The sequence below is a fragment of the Daktulosphaira vitifoliae genome, unplaced genomic scaffold, assembly GCF_025091365.1.
Source record: "Daktulosphaira vitifoliae isolate Bord-2020 unplaced genomic scaffold, ASM2509136v1 Scaffold_3, whole genome shotgun sequence".
Taxonomy (NCBI): Eukaryota; Metazoa; Arthropoda; class Insecta; order Hemiptera; family Phylloxeridae; genus Daktulosphaira; species Daktulosphaira vitifoliae.
Window position 1 is genome coordinate 26,083,727 of NW_026099574.1, and position 27,718 is coordinate 26,111,444.

Here is a 27,718-nt window from a genome sequence, read left to right on the forward strand (position 1 = left end):
GTGATAGATTTTCTTTGCTCATCACTTTAAGGAAGTACTATTTTTCATAGTATTATCTAGAAGTACCACCTCGGGGCCCTTATAAGTCTTAATACGGTCCTGAAAACATTGAGTAGTATCTAGGCTTAATGTGTATGTTAGTAGTTATTAATCGACATACATAAGCAACTAAACAGCAATAATAAATTAACTTCTTTTTTAAAATTAAAATGTTCGAAATAGAAATTCACTCAGGTACGTGTTAAGGAGGGAACAAATGTCTAAGGACGTCGAAAAAATATGAATACATTTACATATCGCATAAAACGTATTTTTTTAGAAAATATTAAATAAGGGTGCCTAATATATGATTGAACTAGGACGCCAAAGACAGTATAGCCTGATTTCATTACATTATAGTGCAGGTAATTAATTAAAATCGTATTGACCATGTATTTTCTTTTATAAATGCAAAATAATTATACATGGTTTATTTGACTAAATTTATCAAAATTTTCAATCACCATGGACATGTATAACAAATACAACAGACCTAATAACATAAACGTTCCAGAATTAAATGTTTTAATATATTGATTTTCCATGATAATGAAAAATGTTAAAAAAAAGAAATAGTCACATTTTGGCAATTTATATAGTATATAAATTTAAATAACTATTCTGAAATTAGGTTTATAAGTTAGTAAATTCTACTAAGTATACGCAGCAAGAAATAAATAACACAGTAATATTTATTGATCCATGCAACACTAATATATATATATATTGTAATTTCTCAAATAAAATATTAAATGTTACATTTTTTTTTATCTTTACAATTTCTAAAAAAGAATAGTTCAATTGCATTTGATAAATTTTTTGTTTCTTTTAAATATATGTACAAATTTGAATTAAAAAATTTGGGCCCAGCCAAAATTACTTGACCTATTTTTTACTTAACAGAAATATATAAAGTATAGTAATATTTTATTAAATCATAAAAATATTAAACAATTTAAGAATTACATCACCTTTCGTTTTCTTAAAATTAAAACAAAATTTGTCTTATTAAAAAATGTTTTATGTACGATGATACATGTGACAATAAGCATAAGATATTTACTGTATTATCTTTAATAAAAGATAGTATTAATTAATGTTTTCACACATTATAGTTTATTTTTTAAACTATTTTTTACAACTTTGACTTAAAATTAAATTTAATTACAACACAAAAAATATAACTAAACATGTAGTTTAATTCTTAAAATGATACTTATTAAACTTAAAAAGGATTTTTGAAATTTATTATCATTATATTCAAAACATGAAAATTTCATACAAGAATATAGTTTGAATTATGTACTTTCGGTGTATTACATAAGATTATGATTAATATTTCTATGTATATATAAATATAAATCAAATTAACATAGTAATAAATATACATACTAATATATCTCCATATTAACATGTACGTTTTTTAGTGTTTTTTTTTATGTAAGCAAAAAATTCAGTCATACTTTTATTTTTGATACACATACAGAAATAAAGAGAAAACATTAAAAAAATACTTGCTTATGCCCCCACCCTGCCTACATATGTGTTAAACATAAATTGTAAAATTTTATTATCTCAATTAAAATAATAGTATACAAGTTAAACACACTAAACAGTTAAGTTCTAAATGTAATAGTTGCTATTAATTAATGTGATGTTGCTATTTACAAATAAAATAATTAAATATATTCTGGTTTTATTAAAACAAAATATAGAATCATGTGTTTACAAAAACCCAATCTTCCCCCATTCAATACTTAAAAATGTATTCCTGCAAAGTTGTATTATAACAACATAACTTCAAATATAAATCAAATAAAATAAAAAATTATTATGTACAGTCATTTTTACACAATAAATAGTATATCCTCAATCCAAATTTTTAACAATACAATTTTTCATTTTATAAATTAAATAATTATTAAGTCGAAGATTGCACATAGTTATCAAAATAATTATTGAAACAGTTAAATCTGAACTTTATCTTAAAGAATTTATAAAATTGGTCATAAAACTTATTATTTTTGAGCATATAATAACTCAAGGCGTCCAATTGCGCGACTTATTTATAAATATCCATAATGAATGGTATATTTAATCAAATAATCATTTTGGATAATTTAAAAATAAAAACAATCACAAAAAACACGACAGTTTCTCGCGATTAGCTAATATTTATTTTCATAGACCAGTCATAGTTTTATCAATTTGAATATTAAAGGCAGAGGGGTATACTCCTTTCATACAACAGGCCTATATGTCAGGGATGGACTACTTTGGCTCACATTATTTGTACCGTCGCGATCATTTTGTCCAGAAGCATATGGAAGCTGGGTGTTAACAAACTAAAAAAAAATATAAATAATATAAAATATAAAGGATCAAATAAAAACACAAAACTCCCGAAGCGTGTCGACAATAATGTAAAAGCATCCACAAAGTGCTCCCACTTGAGACACAGCAGTAGGTCGAATAATTATTTAAATTTACTAAAACAGATGACCCATTATTCCTAGGACGCCTTGAGAAGTTAATTATGATACAACATTAGCAGAAATAAATAATTTTAAAGTACATCATCTTACCACGCCCTTATTATGATTGCAACACATATAACAAGCTACAAATTGCAGATCATAAAACTTCTTATTCAATGTAATGAATTTAAAAATTAAAATTAATTAGAGGCTTATTTATTAAGTTTGTCAAAGAAGTCCTATTAAAAGAAATTTAAATTAAAAAATAATATAACACATAAATATTTTGTAATATTCAGTTAAGAATTAAAAAAAAAATTATTTAAGTAATTACTAGTTTATGAAATACAACTAAAATTGTTTTGAAAGAATATAATTTTAAAATTTCATTGATTTTTTAAAGAGAAGTGTGCTTGTTATATAAAAAAATGTAATATTTATTTCAAATTATGATACAAAAAGCATTTTAATCATAAAAAATATCACTATGGATTAATTTTACTTGTTAAGGCAATCCCTTTAATAAATAACAGGCATAGCAACACAATCACAATATTAGTAAAGCAATATAAGTACAAATAGCAACATCAACATAATTATTTTGTAATTTGATTAAGCCAAAACGTAAATGTCGAATAAAAAAAAATATTTGAGCGAGGATATTGTAGATATTGCATAAAAAAATATACTATTATAAGTTATTATACAGTGTTATAACAGTAAATCAATGACTTTTTGGCATTGTGATTAAGCAGTGAATTAGCTCATTAAATTATTGTTAAATCATTGAAAACTAAGAATATATTTAAATATATTGACAATGTAATGTTAAGTGCAGCAAAATAAATATATTAAAATCTCAAATATGAATTTAAAAAAATATATACACAACCCAAAATGTAAACACAGGTTTATAAAAATTAATTGAAATGAATTTATATGTTAATTCACTGCTTGTGTAATTATTTTTTTTTTACATACAATATATAAGATTTTATATTATTTTAACTTATAGAGATAAAGTAACTGTAAAATAATTCTAGTAGGCTGGATAAATGGGAGACTACACTCATTTTCTTTTTTGTTACAAAGGAATTAGAGATGATGGGTATATTGTGCTCAAGGCACTGAATCAGCCCCGCTACTGACAGACGGCAAAGTACTCACTAAAGAATGTGGGAGAACAGATGCAGGTGGTGCCGATTGTGAGCTTGGTGGAGCTTGTTGGGGAGGTTGTGCTGCAGTTGAGCCAGAACCAGGCACATTATCATGTGCAGTTGTAGAATGGGCTTGTTGTACTGGTAAAGCACCAGCGCCGGCTCCTGCATAATATCTAAAGACAAATTTTTTATATTAATTTTATAAAATTAAAATACTTATAATATTTTTCACTAACCCTCCATTCATAGCATCAGGATTTGCTACAGCAGCAGCTGCTGCAGCTACAGCGGCTGCAGATGCCACACTAGCAACCGAAGCTTGGTGAGGATACGTTGTTGGAGCAGGAAAATATTCTTTATTGACACAATTACGTAAACATTCAGGTATACGACCAACAATTGCACGACGTATTTCACTAGCAGCCATTTCACGTAATTCTGTGCAACTTGCATCAGAGTAGAATGCAGCATGTGGAGTACATAATAAATTAGGAGAGTCTTTTAATGGCCCTAAAAGTTCATTTTTATGGTCATAATAAATGTATTTTCTGTTTAGTATAAAAACAGTAATGATTTTTTATAATTACCTTGAAGTACGTTAAATGGTTCATTTTCATGAACATCTAAAGCGGCAGCTCTAATGCGACCTTGTTTTAACGCTGTGGCAAGAGCATCATCATCAACCAAACCACCTCGAGCAGTGTTAACAAGAAAAGCACCTAACAATAAAAAATTAATAAAATAATAATTATGAAAAAAGGGGAAATTTAAATTACCTGGCCTCATTTGTTTAATAGTGAACTCATTTATAAGGTGATGATTATGTTCATTCAAAGTACAATGCAACGATACACAGTCAGATTGAAACAGCAAATCCTAAATTAGTATGTTTATTTTAACTTATAAATCAATATACTAAAATTATTTCAACTATATCAATCAATATGTCTAATAGATAATTTTTTATTTGAACTATAGAGTGAGTAATACAAATGTACTCAAATATAATATATTATGAATTTTTGAATTAAAAATTAAAATTTTTTAGGACTAAGTAGTTGAAGCATTAAAACGTAAATGTGATAATGTAGACTTATTATTTTATAACAACATTTTCAATTAACTTACTTGTAGTGTGTAAACTCTAGTTAATCCTAAAGATTTCTCAATTCCATCAGGTAAATAAGGATCATAAAATATAACATTAAATCCAAAAGCCTTTGCCCTTAATGCAACTGCTGATCCAATACGGCCTAATAACAAATATATAATAAAGTAACTTAGATATGTGTAATTTATTATAAAGCAATACAAGTCTATAAAATTAGATAGCTACTGTATTAAATTAAATTTGAACTTAAGTATTTTATTTCATCCCTCAGGGTAAGTATTTTATACAACAGGTAAAGCAAACCAAAGGCTCTGGGCTTGCTACTGGTAAAAAGTCCCAGACGGATGATTCCAGTAGGTAATGGCATAGCGAAGGTGATGTTGCCTGATGTTCATCATCACAAAAGTCATAATGCTTGGCAGAAGCTGTGTTATTAGGTGACCAAGCCGGTAGTCAGTAAAATGAACACTGGCAAGGCAAACCATACTTACAAGATGGGATACCCATCTTGTAATACTGAGACATGAAAAGGAGAGGTACCCTACCTACCATAACAAACATTCCCATGAAAACCAAATATGCAAGTGAACTTAATATATACACTTGCTTAAACAGTAACGACGTTCAAAATCAAACTAGCAATAAGAAAAATTTTATTTCAAGTAAATTTAAGTTAACTTTATTAAAACTTGAGTATAATTTTATAAAACTAAAAATACTTATAACTTTAAATGTTGTAAATAGAACTTATCGATATTCATAGGGTGAAGTGGAGTAATTGTGAAAAATTGGAATAATTGTAAATACATTTTTTTTGGATAAAAGCACAATTTTTTTTATTTTGAACTTGCATTTAATAATTTTATACATAACAACACATATAAGGACCAGAAGTTTTTAATCTAGAAATAAAATCTGCTAAACATTTTAAGGGAAAAATGAATTTACAATTACTCTATTTGTTTACATTCACTCCATTTCACCTTATTAGTTTTTAATCAAACATTACCTAAGCCAACAATTCCTAATGTATCACCACGGATACGAGCACAACCTTGAGCAGCTTCACGAACTTGCTCTGGACCTGTAAATTTTTTGCCTTCTCTGACCATTTGAGCTAGCCAGTATGTTCTACGATAAAGGTTTAGTATCAAACATAATGTGGTGTCAGCAACTTCTTCTACACCATATCCAGGGACATTACACACTGCAATACCTAATTCTCCAGCAGCCTAAATAAATGTATCAATAAATATAATTATGTACAAAGAAAAAGTAAATAACTATATAGTTTATTGACTGACTTTAACATCAATGTTATCAACTCCACTTCCTATCCGTACAATAATTCTTAGAGTTTTAAATTTTTCTAAATCTTCTTTTGTTAAAACAATAGTGTGCCACATTAAAGCACCAACAGCTTCATTTAAAACCTTTAAAAAAAAAGAAATTAGTTTTTAAAATGTGATTTTATAAATTAAAAACTACCACATACTTTTTCATGGATTTCAGAAGTAGATTGAGCATCACAAAATGCAACTGTTGCTACATCTTTCAATATAGGCATTTCTATTGAACAGTCCCTACCATCCAATAAAGCAACCAATGGTCGCGTTTGTATCGGGCCATTAGTAATGGGACCAGCTCCAGATCCTCCACCACGGATAGATGTTTCAAGTCTAGTTCTTTTTGTAATCATTTTCCGTTTGTCCATTACTGGACTACCAACACGTTTGTTTAATCCTTGCGTCTTGACTGTTTTTATAACACAGGCGTTTCTAAGACATCCAAATCATACCTGTCAGTGACTGGGGGAGGGAAGCCTGTAACAATAAATTTCAAACTTTAGTACTTTAACATAAATTGAAATACATCCAGATAAGCGCTTAAATAATACACAAGTAACAATATTTGTATAAAGATTAAAACTGAAAGTTTTTTCGTCGTATAATTCATAAACTTTCAGGGAAGGTTTCTTTTAATTTAGAAACTTTTTTCGAGTCCAGAAGTAGAAAACGAGAGAAAAAAATTACAAAACTTTATTTGTCGATATCTGGCCGATCTAAAAAGCTATAATGTACTTAAAAGTTTGTTTAAAAGCTTGCAAGATCCGGACCAAACTTAAACGGAAAAAGAAAGTTTTCTTTTATTTCATATTACATTACATGAGGTCAATGAAGAAGGCAAACGGGAAAACGCCAAACCGTCTAACACAACATTTTGCCATATAATAGATAGATCTCTTTTAACCGTTTTCAAAAAATTCAATATATGGTAATTATTAAAAAAAAACCAAGTAGAACATTGTTGTCGAAAAAAATTGAGACTCACACACGTTTGGTATATCTTTCCGTAACATACCATAGTATCTTTGTGACATTTAAAAGATTATAAAAATATATATATTGTATTATATATATATATTCATAATACAATAATAATTTACTATTTTTACTAAATAGGTAAATAAATAAAATTTTGATCGTTGCTAACTTGAATTTTGTAAAATCACGACTGTTTCACAATAACAATAATAACTTGCGAAGTAACAATTCATCGTTTGTCTATACTAACAGAAAAAAGAACTTTCATTACATTTGAGCTCTATAAAAATATGATTATCTCGCCCCAATTATATTGTGTAAATCCCATAATCTTACAATAAGCAAATAATTATAACTCTTCTTTTTTTTTAAATGAAATTGTTGAAGTATTTTTTTAACTTGAATCGTTTTTGCAATATAATTCATTTTATTTGTTGAATGATTGAATGATTAACTGCATGCATGATTTATAGACCTTTACTAAATACATCATTTATTTAATCCAAGGATACACCTAAATCAACAAAAGGAATGAAAAACGCCTTTATTATTGTGTAAACATTAATACTGCTGAAGGATCAATGTAAATAAAGCGAACTATCATGATATTTGTATAAGTTTTAACTAATAACAAAACTCACAAAAGAACGTGTCATTTGTTGAAGAAACACTTCCAGAACGAAACTTAAAAACTAAATGATAACTTGACTATTTGCCAATCGACGATTTGATTACAGACATAAAGTTGAAGAAACTACTCGAAGAAAATATTTACTAAGAAAAGTATTCTTTTATAGATGTAAATTTTTTTGGTTGATGATATTCTTGAAACAATAAGAAATTCTAAAAAAAAATGACAGAAATGCTAAACCTTAAGCATAGTCTGCAAATGTATTTCATGGAAGAAACCGTTAACGTACGAATAAAAAGGATAAGTGGTAGATAAAATGAAAAATACATATGAGGGCTGAGAAAAAACGTCATAAAAATAATTTCTTTGCGTCTTTCCTCTTAGTCTGCAGCACACAAGTTACTATTTCGGTAGACGGTACACAGCCGGAAGGGAAAACTTATTTTTAAAGCACTTTAAAAGCTTAAGAACGGCGGATTCGAAGCGGGGATATTACAAATAATATAAATTAGTTTCACCAACAAAGTTATACAAAACAAGCATGGGGCAAGTTATTTGGACAAAGCTCAGTGGATGCCGAAAAGTTTTCGACGCGCGCGCGTGCATAGGAAAAGTTGATCGGAATGAACTTTGGCACAACTAACTATACAGCCAACGTCGCAAAGTTAACGGCAGGTTAACTTCTCGTCCCAGTCCGATTTTGTAGTTAAAAGTTTACTCGGAAAAAAAAAATCAAATATGAAACAAAAGGGGGCAAAGAGGCAACTGCAAGACGCGACGCGTTTCACAGTAAAATATGCCGAAAGTGTAAGAGTTGGACGGAGGTGAGTGGAAAATAAGTTTAAATAAAGTGAGAGTCCGGTCTTAAATAAAACTCCCAAGTTTAGCGGGCGATGGAGATGGTTCTCTGAAAGTTTTACGCTTTTCTATATTTTATGAGCCTCTTATTACTGGTAAAACTTCTATATGAAAAGTTAACTCGTAACCCCTTGGCCAGCACCGAGTAACCGACCGTGCACACGCAATTCGATGTTCATCGTCAACTTTGATATTAAATACAATTAAACAGTGTTCAAGTGTTCTAGGACATACTAAGTTTTTTTGTAAAAGTTGTAAACACAAGAGTATTAATAGTGAATGACATTTTTACCCGTCACCTACAAAATAAAACATGTATATCTCTTAAAAATATTTTTCATGGCAAATCTGAATAAAAACAAATGACGTTAAAAAAATACTTGTTCATTTTTTATCCATTTAGTGTTTACTCAGGAAACTTACGAACTAAAATATTATATGATTTACAATTTAAAGTAACAAATAAAACATGTTACGACTAAGTACGTTGAAACAGCATTACACTTTCAAAGCCGTTAAAGTAGAGAAGATAACTGCAATCGTTAGTATAATATAAATTAGTTGATATCAATACGTGGAATCTGAAATTTTACGGGCAACTGATTTCAAGCACATCCACACACACAATCGGTAACCATTCGGAATTAACCCACAGTTTGACGGTTACACGGCGAGGAGAAAGATTTATTTTTTTTTTACTTTTAACAGTCACGACTCGCCGTTCAAATATCTAATAACCGTTGGGCGTTGACCTCTTAGTTTTTTTTCCATCAACGACAGGTTCAAAGGGTACGTGACCAATCTTCTTCGATTGATTTTTACTACGGTTAGACCTAACGCGTCAACCTTATGAAATAAAATGAAAATATTTTAATTGTATTTTATATTATTAGTTTTTGCGAAACATGTATTACACGTTTTAACATTGATGAAATACAATTTTTAGAAAAAAGTATAATTAATTAAATAAGAAACTATTATTAAGTAATTATTCTAAAACGAGTTAAAAATAACCAAATATGCACAAGAAGTGTTTAATAACCCCAATATACAAATTTACGTTTCTGTTTTTTGACATTATTGTTAACAAATAAGACAGTCGAGTTAAAACAGAGGTACATTACAGGAATAAGTTTCTGCGTGAAGAATGTTGAATATCTGACAATAGACTTTGCGTTGTTTACAAACGGCAAAAAACATGTACAAACGTTAAGGCTGCAGAGGGCAAAATAAACGGCCATCGTTCGTCCGTGATACTTAATCCCCTGTTGTGTACAGTCAACGAAATCGTTATATTATCTGCAACGTTGCTCTACGGTTTTTCTCACATCCTTCAGTGTATTCGTATTGTTTTTTTAGCATAGATCAATACGGGTCCAAAGCGACAAAATGGTTTTATTTTTAAATAAACGCCAACAAATGACATATAATATTTCTGTGCCGGGAAATCTTACCGGAATACACTGTTTTCTTCTACAAAACAATTTGTAATTTAAATGATCTCGCCTGAACAAGACCAAATTTAAATAACAATGTTTTACACAACAGAGCTGCCACGTTAATGCTAAGCATAGCAACAATAACGCCGGATCATCACGAACGTGTATATACTTAATGGGCAATAATAATACGTGTTGATAAATGCATTTTTAACATTGTACCGCTGGGTACAGGCAATGGTATTCGTATTAAAACACAAGCGATAAGTACACTTCGAGTCATCAAAAACACACAATCAAAACTGTAATTATTAACGCTGTTGTATAATTCTTAGCCGTAAAAAAAATTTTCATCACATTAAAAAATACACACATTCCGAATCAATCATCTTATACGCACACATAAATATTAATGAAATTAAGTATTACGATTAAGATAAAGCAATTTTAATTACAAAAACCGGTAGCTTAGACTATTTGAACCATAATAGACATTTATTGATAAAAATTCATATTTTTCTCTTCACAGTCAATCAATTACTATCAATAAAATAATAACTAGTAATTAAAAAAAATGATCAATAAAAGTAATACGTGTTTATTTAATAAATGACTATTTAATTTAAGTCAAGTTATAATAATTTCAAACGTTTATATTCACATTATATAATTTACAATTATTAAGGAGAGGAGTTAATTGTTAACTCAATAAAAAGTATATTACTACTATGCTGTCATTCTAAGAGTGTCATAATTTTTTTATTCCCGATTAGTCACGTTATACAATAAACTATACGACGTTAATACACGAGAAAAACTATTTTTTTTTCAACAGTAATTTTGATCAAGTCCATAATCTCATTAGTATATTTATTAAATCATTGTCTCAAGGACCATTAAGAATAACAATGTAAATTGAACTTGGAAATTCGATAACGCTTAAAAGAAAACACTGACCGCTAACAGTAAACGCAACAGTAATAACGATGGAGGGGGCGAGGGAGGCGTTTATTGGGAAACGTAGCCCTCCTCACTAGTTGGACGGCACGCGAAGCGTGCGATGAATGTTCGCCACGGAGGACACCGGTGAGGATTAGAGAGGGGAGAGACTACGGCAGCGGCAAACGGTAATAGCGCCATCGATTTTTCCCGAATCGAGCTGATGCTCTATAACCGACTACCGCCACTTCCACCGACCAACCTGCTACCGACGAATCTACACCGCATCACCCCCTTGACCATCACTACGATCACCGGCGCATCACACGATGAAATACCACGTCGGACTTTCCCGCGCACACAATGACGACCAGACGCCGACAGCAATAATAATAATAATAACGGCAAAATCCCGCGTGTCTTCGACTCTGAACGCTATTTAACCGTTGCTACCCTCTGTATTCGGCGTTTCGTTTAGTAGTGTGTATGCGACAGCAGTGACTTAATGACTCCGTTCTCTGTTTTGCCATTAACGAACTTGTTTAAACAATAACTATAAACAAGACTATTCTAACAAGTCGGCTCACATACACGTTTAATTAGTTATACGATTTCCATCTTTCAATGTTTTAATCCGACATTAATGCATTTAATACCTTTTTAAACATCATTTTATACTTCATTTTATCATTTTACCTAACACTATAACATCTTATCTAATACAAACACTAACCTAATAAACAACAATAGATGCCATTTTGTAATTGCTTGGAATGTAATTAATGAGTATTGACTGTACTTATTCCCAAAAAAATAATGTATTTACATGGAACTAAATGAACAAGACCATTTATTAATTGAAGAGAGATGACAATTTATGTCTTAATCTTCAATAACATATATCAATAATCAGAGTAGTTGTAATTTTTAATCAATTGTTTCATACGAACGAGACTAAACTCATCACTTTATATAATTTATATATATATGATCTAGTTTTTTCCGCCTAAAGAGTGAAAAACAATATAAAACTTCACAAATAGTGAAAAATTATTTATCGGAAAATGTAATGTTAATTCATATAGTATCATAGAAACAAGACCTTTTATTCATCGTGAGAAATCAAAATTTATGCTTTCAATAATACGTTATAATCAGAGTACTTGTAATTTCTAATCAATAAATTCATACGAACGAGACTATACTCATCATGCTATACAAATTATAGTTTTTAGCCTGTTGTATATTTTATAAATAACATTTAAATTAACGAATATTACTAAATTATATACTAAGGACAGTGAATATTGATTCACACTAGTTCATAGGAACAAGTCTATTCATTCATCATATACAGTGTCCCGCCGTGTTCTGACATCTTTAATAACTTTTTCACCACCAATAATTTCGAGTTAATATTTTTTTCTTTTAATAAATTTTAGTTTTACATTACATACATACTTTTATACACATATATATATATATATATATATATTTCAAAATTTTATTTTACCATTTTTCTTAAAAAAACTTTTTGATGGGTAGATTACAACTTATTGAGTTACAAGCATTTTAATACATAGTTTATAAATAGTGCAGGTGAATAGGGCACTTACATAAGTACAATACCCAACCCCACCTTCGCTTCGTGCTCACTCATTCTTTTAAAATATTTAAAACATTTTAATACGATAAGTGGATATTTTATAACATTTTTTAGCGTATTAAAAAAAAATGTTTTTAACATAGTCAAAACTATCAAAATTATTTTTAAAAAAGTAACGCAAAATATTTGCTTGTTCAAGTTATTAAAAATGTTGTATAGATTTAAAATTTATACTTAATTATGTTGATATAAGCAATAAGTTCAGAATTAGTGTAATTTGTAATCAAGATTTCATACGAACGAGACTAAGTTCATCATATAAACATACTCTATTCATTAAAATATAAATACTATGACTAATTGTTAACAAGTTATCAGAATATATACATGGATTCACATTGGTTCATAGGAACAAGACCATTTATTCATCATTTTAACTTTTTTTTGTAACGATACGTTATATTTTAGTATTAAAAATCAGAATAACTCCGACTTTTAATTGGTATTCTATATTTATAAGACTAAAATATCATACATTAGAAACGATAATACAAAATTTTACCTAAAATTTAATTTTAATATATTTAACAATAGCTAAGTCATTACCTTAAGCTGAACTACATTCTATTAAATTACACTATTATCTATCTATTAAAGATAATTATAAGCCAATAAGTACATAAGAATATTGTAAAATCATTAATATATATATATATCCAACAATGAATATAACTACATTTTGTTATTCTATTTTTTTGTTAAAATTTCAGTTTTTATTCCTATTATTATAATAATCATAAGTTTAGTCAACGGAATTCAGAGAATATTTATTTAATCAAATATTGTTCATATTAACGAGACAAAACTCATCATTTAATCACCGATAGCCTATTATAAACAAATGATAAATTTAAAGAATATACTGCACTAATAATTCTATTTGCTTTCAACTATTTATCTTAAAAGATTTTATTAATGAATAAGCACATAATAATTTGCATACTCAGCGCTGCATGTAAAATACCTTTATAGCAAAATAAAACATTTTTTGAAGAAAAAACTTTCCAATTAAACATGATATCATATCTAAGTAAAAAGGTACAAAAGTTACAATATACGAATATCTGCAACTTTAATTGTGAAATTGTGTTGAATTTTAGTTTTGTCAAGTAAATATTCACAATATTCCAAAGTAATTCAAGAAATATTATGTGTTAAATTTAAGGAAATAGGTTAATTGTAACAAACAATAAGAACAATAAAAATATTTTTATCTTTTACTGAACACCTATATATTGACTCTAAGAAAAATAGGAATTGAACAATGAAGTCGTATTTATTACTTCAAAATTATGAAATTACCTTTTTTTTTTACGAGGAATTTATTATAATAGTGGTGCTAACATACTATTATTAATTTCATAATTTTGTTATTTAGGTTAAAATTAAAAAAAAAAAAAAAACAAATAAGACCTTTTTTGTTTATTGTTAATTGGAAAAAAATGAAATAGATATATTTTTTTATAATTATCAGAATATAAATATGATAAATTGTCAATTTTTATTTAATTGTTGACTGATTAGGTTATATAATAAAAAACAATTATTACATTAGAGCCAAAAAGACTTGCCGAATTATATCAGAGTTGTTAGCAAATACCTATTTAAATAATGTAGTAGCAATTTTTGGCATCAAGTAGGCGTATTATGGATTCATGCCATAACTATATTTACTTTATACGAAAAATGTTCAGATACTAAAATAATTTTAAGTTGGATTTCAAAATATTTTTTTTTAAAACAATTAATTGTTAAAGGAAATACTATAAATAATTATTTATGGTATGACCCCCCACTTTATTAATATATATATATATGAAAATTGAGCACAAGCTTCATTATTATTCTCCTGTTCTTTATTTTCTGTAGTTATACTCGTTGATAGGAGAGTATAAGCAAATTTAACATTTCTTTCTCTTTTACTCTCAGGTAAAATAATACCACAAATGTTTCTTCGATTAACCTCAAAATCCCCACCTTGGCCTCGCGCAATATTTATCCCTTTTTAATTTCTGTTTGTATCTCAAACTATGCTACAAATGAACCACTTGTAAGAATTATAAGGATTACCAATACTAAACCATCTCACTCTTCTAATTAATTTACTGTATCTTTTCTATATTGTTTCTACGTTGTTCATTATAAATTTTTGTTACTTTGTTTTTTTTTATTGCATCTTGTAATTGTATTAAAGTTATATGTAAATTCAACTATGTGTTAAAATGTTTTTTGTAATGTGACCATTACAAGTCCGTATTTTAATTTAAAATAATTATTTATTTTAAATTACAGTGAGATAATGTCGATAGTCCATCGATGACAAATAAATATAAAATATGACAATTGTTAAGAGAAATAGATGAAAAGAAAAGATAACATATTTTACAATTATTTTGAGTGTAATATCATATCAGACGCTAATAAAAGTTATACACTTTTTCAAAGCAAATTCATTGTAAGTTAGCGATTATTAAAAATGGCATTCGCCTAAATCAATATAATAGTTATGCAATTTTGTCTAGTTTTTAATGGCGATAAATATTAGTAGTTAATTATATCAGAATAAAAAATATAAAATCGGACTTCTACCCGTAAGACGAAATGTGTAAATTGGTTTTCCTAAAGATTAGTGATGCACGCGAGTGTGCACTTCGTACTCATTTATAATTCACCAGCCGTTTAAAAGCTATTAATTATTGTAATTAGATTTACAGTTAATTGTAGAATTCTATAAATTATCACAAAGCCATCATCATTAATATGTTTATAAAACGTTTGCGACGAATTGGCAGAACATTTGCTGTCGTTGTTATTCTTAAGGTTACATAATAATTGAAAATTACATGCACGCGCTTTCCATGGACACAAGTAAACAATAATTATACAATATTGACGATTGATACATTAGGGTAAAGTTTGTAGTAGGTAGAACAAACAGACATTTAAGTATTATAAAACCGTCTCCCAACACAACTTGTCAAACTTTGTCTAGTAACTGTTTCAGTGAAAGTTTTTGTTATTGAAGAAAACAGTCTGTCACCGCCAACATTTCTTATTTTATTCTATAAAAAATTTAGTGTTTACACAGACTTTATAGATTAAAGGAACTACTCCCTTTCGTTATAGTTGTCGGCTGACCAAAGCAAATCAATACGAGTTTTGTTTATTTGTTATGTTACCTCTGCCCCAACCCGCCATGTCGCTTCTTATACACACAAATCGTTCGATTTGTGTGGGTAATATGAAACTACATAGAAGATTTTTATTAAACTCATAAGTTTATCGCCACGTCAGTAAAATATCACAATACACTCTTACAAATTAAAAATAAAAATTATTTCAAACATTTCATAGGATGTACCCAATTACAAAATACATTTTTTATGATAAAACATACACTTATTTTAACATTCAAGTGATTCGAACACATTAAATATCGATTTTAAAATTTTATTTAATTTATTCATATTTAGTTCAATTAATAAAATACAGACCATAAAACGGCAAAAAAAAAGTAAGTCGATTTTTTTTATTTATTTGATAATGTATGAAACGGATATTTCGACGAACAATCATTATGCTAGTTCTTTTTTATAACTACAAGCACTCATGTAACTTCTAACTAAGTCAAAATGAAGACTTATATTTCTTCATTTTTTTATTTCAACGCCGAGATTGTAATACCGCCATATGGTTCTATGTAAATATACAACATTCAATATCTGTTTATATTAATGTAGGTACGCGGCATACATATTTTACAATTGTTAGTACACACACACTTTTAAAACAGCACACATACGCGATAAGAACTATTATTACCACCGACCTCCTCGGAGAGTGCGAGGTTAAAATAAAAAAATTTTACTTCTGTTGCAGGGAATCCACGGTATTTGTACGATGTTGCCAACAGACATAGCGGATTAGAAATTCATATGGTATTGTATAATAGGGAATAGTAACACACATAAACATGATCAATCGAGCAAATTTAACACAAATTAAACTTTGAGGATTTAGCTAACACGTGGCTAGTATTTCAAGAATAAAATAAAAAAAAATTGAGTTGTCATATAGAGACAAATCTTGAAGCCCTAAAATGAAATTGTTCAATTTCTCTTTGAGATTTATCGAATGTTATTATTTTTTACAATATAACATCAGATTTACATTGTGTAGACATTAAAATAGCATATCGTTTTATAAATTACCGTCAACTTGTATTTTAATAATACATATAAATTATCTTTTGGTAAATTAATTCCATTTCTGACGTCACGCACATTGAAAAACTAATCAACTTATCATAAATACCTATCATATGTTATTTACGTAAATTTCAACTTACAAAAACAGTTTTGCGAATTATCAAGTTTCGATCGTCGATATCCACGTGACAGCGAAACTAAGTTGAACGTGGTAAAAACTGGAGCCTCTAAGAGAAAATAAAATTTATATAAGTATCAACAACAGAGTTATCACGTGCGCATTAATCATCCAATTTTTATTTTTACTTTATAAAATTCTAGAATAAAAAAAACTACTGTTTGTATTTTATATTGTTTGTTTTATGGCAAATAAAGTATTTTAATGTAGACGACATACTTTGCTACTCGGGTTTTAGTTGAACAAGCATCAAACGAGTTAAGTGATAGTTTACACGTAGTGTCATTGCGTTATTTAACAATAGAACACTATGGCCGACGGATCACAGTCGAACGATAAACTACGTAAAAGCGGCAAATTAAGTAAATAGTAAAAGTTTCCTTTAGATGAGTGATTTATTTAAGTACCTATTGATTTACTCGTTGATTTATGATACGGAATTAAAGGTTTTGTGAACTGCGAAACAGCTTAAAAAAATTATGCTTGGTCCATGTTGATAAAATTTAATAATCACATATACTTGCACGACAATTTAATACCTTACAATGCCAACGAATCTACAAACACGCTGATTTTGTTATACATAGAAATATTATACTAACAACAGAACTGAGATATCGAATTATATTATCTATTATACTAGGTAAATATTATTAATTAAAAGAGTAAAAATGCGATTAATCTATTGAGTTTTGCTGACATGAAAGTAAGCAGTGCTACTACTGCCGCTACTCAGAAAAAAAAAATTAATATGTTAAATGTATCAAACAAATTTTTTATCATTGATATTATGGATTTATTTAGAACGTTTATAGCATTAATTTTTTATTTATAAAATATATTAGTAAAATTATAATTATTATAATTTGATTAATATTTAAATAAAGCTTCTCCATTATTATTTGCAATCTCTATTGTTTATAGTATTTAAAGAAAATTATTAACTAGATAAATCTCATTACACAATCGATAACCTTATACCGGCCAGTCAGTACAATTCCTATTAAACATACAAACAAAACAATAATTCACAGATGTCTATTTTCAAATTGAATTGTAGTTAACAAAAAAAGATATATTAAAGGAATACTACAGAACAAAAAAAAATAATAATAATAACCTTGAATTTGGCTATTGGTTTCTTGACAGTTGTCAATATAAATAGTTAGTTTACGCCTAAAATAGATGAAATATGTTCCTTAAACAATCATTGAATTGGTGGATAACTTTTTACGGTACATGAATAAAATATATACTCAAATGACCAACGTAGCTGAAAACAATAAAAACATATCTGAACAGTTTTCGTTAATTTATATATATATATATATATTTTTAGTGCAAATCCAGAAATAATAATTACAGACTGGAAACATGTATAACGGGTGACGGTTTTGTGTGGAGTAATAAAAAAAAAATATCTGACCAGTCAACACCTGCTGGGCTAGTTCCAGTCGGATTACTAGCGAAGTATTACTGGAAACTAGTTTTTTCTTTGTTAAAAAACCTCGGGAACACAAGAAATGTAATACACTATGTAGACATACGTACACGCACATAATAAATACACATACATATACACGTATTATTGTACACTATCATAGACCAATAAGTCCTACTCACTTTCTCCCAGTTTTAAACATACCACTGGGCGAGTGAATCCTCACCATACGCACGTTATATTAAAACAAAAAATAAGTGTATGGACATATTTAAGAATAGATGTTTAATACACACGCCAAAGCGGCGGAGTATTATGATGTGTATATTGTTTGCTGATTTGGCGATATTGCTGATGTGTATTTTCGACTTCCTGAAACCCCACAGGCGAAGGAGAAACAACAACCAACCAGGAGACTGTCACGGTAAAATCGGCGGAGAAGTAGCAAGGGATTTTTGCTGAATCGACACGTTTGGAATTGCACGGCAGCGACGTTCCAACATCATAAACTTTAACGGGAAATAAAAACAATTCGATTACCCATCACAAATTTGTTATAGAGTAGTCAGCATATTAAAAGAAAATACTGTACATATTAATGAAATCAGTCATCTTAAAAAAGTCCTACTACCTAAAAATTCGCATTAGTTAATGCACTACAATACGATCGAGAATTTAAACAATTAAATTTCACAACGTTGTTTTTTCTCTTGGAATAAAAAAACCGCACACGTTTACGATTTGTTACCAACACACGCTTTATCTTCGCTTTCGTCGCCGCCGACAACGATGATAACACGTAACCTAACAGAATAATAATAAAAAAATTTAGCAACCGCAGACGGTTTGCGTAGTTATCGTTAAATAATAGCGCAACAAGCGGCAGAGATCTCCTCTGTTGCAGCCGCTTCACCGTCACCGATGGAACCGTGTCCAACACATTCAATATTCATACAGACACGCACAACCGGTTTGCGTAAACCATATAAAATATAATATTTTTCCTTCTCTCATCTTCTCCCCGGGTTTAGGGTCAAGAGGCGCGCCGAGACCTTTCCTTTACCACTCCTTCTTATCGAATCACCCGATCGCCACCACTGCACCAGTCCTTGATTCCGATTTCTATCGTGTTCGTAATATGCGTACCGTTTATATTGTTGCTGTAGACGAACTATCTGAAACCGCATGCCGCTGCCATTATGTTCAAATGGCAGTTAAATATTGAAAACGATACAACAATGATAGGGTAAAAAATAAGACCGGATTAGAGTACTAGTAGCTTTCACTAATGCTAATACATCAACACTAACAGCTATATTCATATGATCTCGGACAGATACTATTATTTTAAGCAAACATTGTTTATTTAAGTATTAAAAATTATTGCTGTAATCAGTATTAAGTTTTCATTACTATATCGTACGTCTTTTTGTACGTCGCATGTTCCTCAGGGGAACCGGTCCATATCATTTATTTTGAAAATATAATTTGTAAGACGTTTACTATGTAAGGCATTAGAGATCATGTAATAACCAATTCCAGCGACCTCGGTCAAACATCAGATTAATAATGATTTAAAATTAAAACTGCGAACAGTTTATTAATGTTACTAATTGAAGTATGAATACAAAACGATAAATAAAACTTAACGAGGACAATAAAGTTACATCGACTTATAACGATACTTTTTCATGCAAAGAATATTTATTTGAATGACGCTATTAATCCTGTTATTAAGACAAAGTTCTGTTATAATCTTTGAAGATAACCCTTCGATTGGCCACGATGTAGAGAAAAGACAATATAAGATATATAATAGTGATTTAATGGGGTTCAATAATATACATTCAAGTTATATTACACGCAAACATTAATAAATACACGTGGTCATAACTTTATTGAGCCCTCAGTTATCATGAAAAATTAAATTTGATTATTAGTACATGACTATTTATTTAGATCATTGTGCGTATAACTTATTCGTAGACACAACAAAATCGTTCTTCAACATTCAATAATATTCCTAATTATAAACAATTAATTAAACAATAGAGTTACTTAAAAGAGAACTTAATGTGCGATTTAATTAGTTATGATAGACCAATACTAATAGCCATTACAGTTTTCAAATGAGAAACATACCAATTTTGTATGTTTTTCGAAGACTGTATAACTAAAAATACTCAGTACGAAGACGATTCTGTTAAAATATAATTAAATAATTAATTACGTTTAATAAAAAATTGAATATTATAAATAAATAAAAAACGCAGTGAATTAAGTAATAAATTATTTTTTAATCGAACGTTTTTTTCTTGGTATAACAAGATAAAATAAAATTGGTTTCTTTACTTTTCCCAGCAAATAAACTAAAAATTAAAAAAACTTCAGTATAGATTTTTTAAACATAATAAAAATAAAACAAACAAACAATACATCAACTATACAAATTTTAAATAGTCAATTCATTTTAATAGTTAACAAAAAAAACGTATACATATTTTAAAAGTAAATGCCAAACAAACATTAAAAAAATCAACATAATATTATAACTTTTGGAACGATTCCCTGCCTAGGAATCAATAAAAAGAGAGCAAGTATACAATCAAGTTAAAAAATCTGATACCAACTTTATCAACACTAAGTCTTATGAGAGTAAAAATAGAATTTTTAAAAACGAAATACCTGCTAGTACTTGAGAACAAGTAAATTTTTTTAAATAAATAATTAATATAAAACAATAACAAAATATAATCAGTCTCGGGTTACATTTTATCAGTCTTTTTTTACACGTTCAATGTTGCAATTCGCTGGAGGGCACATCGAACTCCGGTTGTACTGGCCAAGGTTGATACGCACGATTAAAATCCACGGTCACAGCACTTTCTTCGTTATTGTTGCACTGTGTACATTTGCACGTAGTATCCGTTTGATGTTCGCTAACGCAATACCAAGACGGAGACACCTGCTGAAAGTGTGGTGGTGGTGGTGGTGGTGCAGACATTCTTGGCGAACCTTCTACATAATTAACAAACTGAATGTTTGGCGGAGTTATGCGGTTCTTATTTAAATTAAGAGGCGATGGTTCCACCATAATGAATCTATCTTTGAATGACGGCTGCATTACTGTCGGAGGCGGTGGAGGCGTCGACATGTACCAAGGATGCATAACGCTTCCACTGTTTGTTGGATTTAAATTATTCAAGGGTAATACTGGTGGTGGATACTGTGGCAAATAGTAGTTGGGAGAAGGGAGAATAGCCGCAGTGTATCTAGGAGAATCAGGTGTCGTTTGTTGTCTGTTAGGGCGGGTCGTGGTTTGATGTTGATACCTTGGACTTTCGCAATGTTTCTCAGTCGCATCTACTGTCGGCTTACAACATTCGTTTGATGTGGATGACACGTGACTCACTTGAACAGGAGGACTGCTGATAGAATTCCTAACTTCTTGATCTACGGGCATGAGTTTAAGCTGTTCGAATTCTACATCAATTTTTTGAGCTAAATCTTTGACGTATACTTCAACGGGTTCGTTTTTCTCTCGAATACGTTGTATGTAACAGTCATATTCTTCATTCCCAATCATCACTAAACACTTGCTGCCTTCTTTAAATTCCCAGTTATTCCACCGGCCGTAGAATTTTTCTTTTTTACTGTTCAACCAAATATCATACTCTGTGTTTCGATATAATTTGGGAGTAAGAGCTTTAGCTACTTTAAATGGAAATGGTGTGATACCATTTTCCAATAGCTCTTTCATATCGGTACAAGTAGCCCTTTTTTCTAGACTAGCACGATCATTCGAACGAGATGAAGGATATTTTCGTTCAAACAACATTTCCTTAACTGCAAAATCTACGCTGGATAAATTGAACACATTTTTGTACAGCATTTCATACATAATAGATTGACAAACTGATATGTTTTCCACAGATTCTTTAGTTAAAACTAAATCGTAGGTGCCTTCATAATTCAAACATATACTTAATGTTTTAACTGCATCTGGTGTCTCAACTATTAATGGTACGAAAGGTTGAGCGTCTAAGTAGAACGCAATGTTAATTCGGTAAAACTTTGCAGCGATTCGCATATCAAGTAACTCACCATCTACTTTTGTGTCTATAATTTTCTTAGCATACTTACTAGGAGACATTTGTGTCATTTTACTGAACTCTTTAATCTGCAGTTTAGAAAACAATAGAAGATTTTGTCTGACGGTCATATGACAACTCTGAGTAAGGAACACACACTGCGAAATACATCTAAATAAACTACTTCCATCTCTAGGCACTACGTGTCTCATAAGGCCTATGGATTCTAAAAGTTCGTCTATTTTCGGAGTAGGCGTCCGTTTAGATTTACTTCTGTTCCTAATCGACAACGTCAACATTATACCACAATTCCTGCAAAAATACACAAAAAGCTTTAAAAAAAAAAACATTTTAAAAGAAATATTAAACGCACTAAAAATTAAGCTTGGAATGTTGATTTTTAGAAATTATAAAATCATATCTTTTTAACTGTGCGTTTAATATGACAAATGTTTTTTTCTTGACTTTTTGTGTACTTTTTTAAAAAATGTGACAATAACGTTGGGTTAAAATCATTCGATTGTACTACAATTACTACTTAAATAATTTTTAGTGCGTTAATGAATAGTGACATTTTATTGTGAAAGATAATATTAAAGCCTACAGCGAACAACCAGTAAATATAATAATTCGTACATGTATTGAAATACCAAATAAAAACTATAATTTTAAAACTATGAAAAAAATCACATTTGAGCAGTATGCCGATTAATAAATTGGCCGACGAAAAAAATAATATTTCCGGTATTAATAAAAAGTATAAAATCAAATTAAAAAAAAAAAAATAGCATCGATTAAGAAGTCTCTTAACACAGAAATGTATAAGCAAAACGAAAAATATATGCAATACATTTTTTGTTTATTAAATGAGTATCATAACTTAATTAAGACTGGAGAAGTGATCAATAACATAAAAATATTACAGCAATTTCATTGACTCCACACTGTTAAGAGAACCGCGATACATTTCGTTTTTTTATCTCTAGAATTGACTAATATAAACAAATCACTTTTTGTGCAAACAAATAAATGAAAATTAAAAATGGTATAAAATGCTAAGAACGTTAAAAACAGCAGCTGGCATACAACAAACAAGGCACGTATTCCTACGTATTGGTTATAGAGCAACAGTGACTGCGGCAGCTGCTGCTTCACCACAGCGTTTTTCGCTAAAATACAACATCCTGACGGCATTGTCGAGCCATAGCGGCGACTGCAACATCACCACTGCCATGATTACTTATACACCTCCATCATTATTCCTACATGCATACCACGCCAAACACACTGTGTTGTTTCGTTAAATTACCGATTTGTTATAACGCGCTTCAACAACGTTGCCGCCCGCCAGTAACCGAAACAAATAGCCCGACAAATATAGTCGCTCATGCGGTGACCGCGATTAGCTTAGTTATGGCCGACTAAGAACGTGTATGTTGTTACTGTATGACCACCACACAGAAATACGATTCAACGTACATTTAAATATCAATAAATACACATTCTTACGCTGACGTTATAATATAACCAAACAGGTTCGTAATACATACGCTTAAGGCAATGAAATGTTTAATAACGTACCAATAAAAATTTAAAGAAGAAATCAATTATCGTGTTTTTTGCTTTAACAGAATAAATTTTTCCAATTATTCATTTGAGTAAGTACAGATATTCTAATGTCAAGGTGTTCATATCAAAGTATCATTTAAAACCAAAGTATTTAACATACAAAATTTGAGTGGCAACAATTCGAGTTATAATATTCAATTTTTTATTATGTCGTTTAAATATGAATAGTTAAAAGTCAAACGCAAAAATTATAATATAACTCCATAGTATATTTCATTCATTCTTATAATAAAACTTATCAAGGTCAATTCCGAAACTTCAAGTAATTATTAAACATTGTTTATGATTTTGAAATTCAAATAGCCTAATTATAATTTGCTTGCTATACGGTTATACCGGATAACACATTTAAAATGACAGATGTTATTGATCGTAGACAAAGGGGACACATGGAGATCATGTATTGTCAAATTGGGGTAAAATAAAATAAACGCCCAGGGAAATATTATTCGTTTCAGATCATAAAAGAACTGATATCTATGCAAAAATCAATTGTTAAAAATGTATAATTCACGTCCAGATGAAATTTACAAAAACGAATACGCCAACAATCAATAAAAAATTTAAATAACAAAATAAGCGAGGTCGAAAATTCATAGTTGTATGCCAACTACACTTCCTATACATAGATTCATTCCTTATAAAATATTGGCCATTGAACTAACCAAGTAATGTCCATAAATTTGAATGTACAATACAAAATAATTTTTATTGTATAAGTGAATATTTGTTAAATTCAAAAAATTAACAAAATTCATAAACATACAGAAAATAAAACTTACATTTAACCGACTTTCAAGATTGCAAAAGTAAAAAAAATAAGAACTAAATTTATGAATTCTACATTTTAGAACACCCCCTTATGAACATCCAAATGAAAACTACCAAAATTATTCTTAAAAAGAGTGTTAAATATGAATTTCAAAGGAACTTATGTAAAGATATTTTTTTTATTGTTGCAGTCTTAAACTTGATGGTCATAATAATCACAACTAATGACAACACTTAAATCAACTAACTATAGGCAAATTTATTTTAGATACTTGTCTATGACGTAAATAATATATTCATTACATTACAATGTTAAATTGTTAACAGAACAAAGTAATATGTTGCGAACTTGAATAAAATAACCGTCGAAGGTGAAATTATTCTAATTGGCGGTTTGCTCATGTGAGGCTAACAAATGTAAACGCAATACGAACACAGGTTGCTTGGTAGAAGTAACGCTGATCACGAAAGTGAATGCTAGATGGGAGAGTACTATAAGAATATTGAGAGGGGGAAAGGCAGTGCCCGTTTCTGGGTACGAATTGAAAGACGTGGGCCGCCGGACTGATGACGGTTACGCGTCCAGCCAAGTCCCCCTCTCACCTATTGGAATGAGACGATGGCGGCGATACACAGACCGTCGTCGCGGTTATGCAGACCAGTTAGAACGCGCTCTTTTCACATTGTCATCGTCGCCCTTCCATTTATGGTGCCTCAATTACCGGCGGACACCAATTGTGGTTTTTATATTTGCCTTGACAACAGTACTTTTAATAATCATTATCAAACAAAATCTATAAATGCAACTACAATAAAATTATTGTATGGCAACCGATTCAAAATATAGCACTCTAGGATTACACACAAAGTTCAGAATATTTCGTTCAAAAGAACTAAACTTTATTCAAACACGATTCTTTAAACAATATTTGTTTTAAAAAATGCTATTGAAGTAATTTTGAAACTTAAAAAAAATCTGGAATTTCTTAAAATAGTCCTATTGGTGATTAATAGTTTCTGTTTTGATACCTATTATTAACAAAATAGATGAGTACACCTACATGTTTATTACGACTCAATTCACAATTTAAATTCGAGACTTTAATTCTAGTAAAACTTAAATATTAAACAAATAAATACACTAGTTCTATAAATGATTCAAATATTTCTCCAAAACAACTACTGTTATAGATAATTGAGGAGGAAAGACAATAACTAATTTTAAAATTAAGTTAACTTTTTTTTTTAAATAAAAAAGTTTATAACGGTGACAGCACACGTCGTGATATAATGGACACGAACAGCGTCTTTCAATCGATATATGAATTAAATTTACGCATATATGCTTGCACTTAATTATATGCAGTATATATTATTCCAGGAATATGCAAAATCTCAACAAGTAGACAAAATTTTTAAATAGTTAAAAAAAACAACAAAATAATACAGATTATAAATAATAATTAAATTGCAATAGACAAAATGTTCATGTATTGTGAACACTATACTTTACTCATCTTGTCAAGAAGTATGACAATATGTTATATGAAAAAAACTTGACTAGTAGCCCTTCTACCTACAACGACGACAAAGAAGGGACACCTAACCCACATCAACTATATCGACCTGCATATATTTTTTGCCATATAATTGTGTATATTTACACACGAGTATATAATGTATATATAAATATATCAAGATAATAAACTGAACATTTTTTTTCTGGGAATTGTTGATCGTTAAATGGCATTGTTTCGGATAATACCGGTTTGAAGCAAAAGCACATGTCGAAATAGTTTTTTTAACACTTATTATATTAGCAAGCACTCTCCAGGAATTTTAAACCAATAAAATTATTTAAAAACATGTGTTTGATCTTGAAAACACTTAAATAATAAAATTATTTAAAAAAACTTTTATTTTATTAATTAATAGATGGCGTATTAAGTATTTTAACCACATTGTTCATATAATTAATTTATTATAAGAATGTAAACAATACTATTTCAATTATCTTAACCAGACCACAAAGCATTATCTACTACATGCAATTAAAATAGTAAATAAAACAAACCTAACTATCGTTATTATGCATGTTCAAATGAAGAATCATTTATATCGACAAAAAAGACCGGTACCAAAATACAAACATTCTTTGTAACAAAATAAACGAAATTAAAAAGTGTATTGAATTATTTGTACTAAAAATAAATGAAAATCGAAAGCACATAATAATAACATTAGGATATTGTAAGAACTATAAAGCGGCTTGACGTACGAAGTAATTATCGGTCTTGTATTAATAACTAATAAATTTAACTTACCGGGTATTTAATGATGAAAATGAATTAATACGGTTACGAACGTTTTGTTTAACCTCGAATATGTATGTAACAAGTCGATTATATGGGTCAATACAGATTTCCACTCCCAAACTGACGTTCACACACAATTAATATATAGAAATGGCGCGCACACTTACACAGCATTGGAACTAGCCGGAGAATAATATGAAAATACTAAAACCGATGTTTCACGGTTGCGGGACGGCAACGGCGTTTACCGGTACGCACATTAAACACAACGAGTATTGAGCGACACTGAAAGTTTTAAGTAAAATCTAATCGCATTCACCAATACAGATATGATTACTGGAATGGTGCTCCGACGTAACGGATGACGATAGCGGCGGCGGCAGGTTATGTTGGCTAGACGGCGGCCGAAACTGTTGTGTGTGCGCGAGACAAACACAAACA

General features: G+C 29.5%; 1 protein-coding gene across 3 annotated transcripts; it reads right to left on the bottom strand.

Annotated features, from left to right (window-relative positions):
- Positions 1–1,387: 1,387 nt before the first annotated feature.
- On the bottom strand, positions 1,388–27,718 carry LOC126901832 (C-terminal-binding protein). Of its 3 annotated transcripts, XM_050678651.1 has the most exons (11): positions 27,287–27,708; positions 16,993–17,079; positions 6,283–6,610; positions 6,092–6,220; positions 5,797–6,019; positions 4,805–4,929; positions 4,453–4,552; positions 4,264–4,395; positions 3,913–4,186; positions 3,684–3,849; positions 1,388–2,384 (listed from the first exon to the last, which is right to left on the bottom strand). In XM_050678651.1, exons 3-11 carry the CDS (start codon positions 6,499–6,501, stop codon positions 2,280–2,282), a joined length of 1,473 nt encoding a protein of 490 aa, XP_050534608.1. In that variant the 5' UTR covers positions 6,502–6,610; positions 16,993–17,079; positions 27,287–27,708; the 3' UTR covers positions 1,388–2,279. The 3 variants fall into 3 exon arrangements, with proteins under 3 accessions (XP_050534608.1, XP_050534609.1, XP_050534607.1); XM_050678652.1 differs by lacking the exon at positions 16,993–17,079; XM_050678650.1 differs by lacking the exons at positions 1,388–2,384; positions 3,684–3,849; positions 3,913–4,186; ... (5 more) ...; positions 6,283–6,610; positions 16,993–17,079 and adding an exon at positions 21,025–22,874 and having other exon boundaries at positions 27,287–27,718.

Coding starts and splice junctions, on each gene's coding strand:
- LOC126901832 (XM_050678650.1), bottom strand. CDS start 22,861: ATGTTGACGTTGTCGATTAGGAACAGAAGTAAATCTAAACGGACGCCT.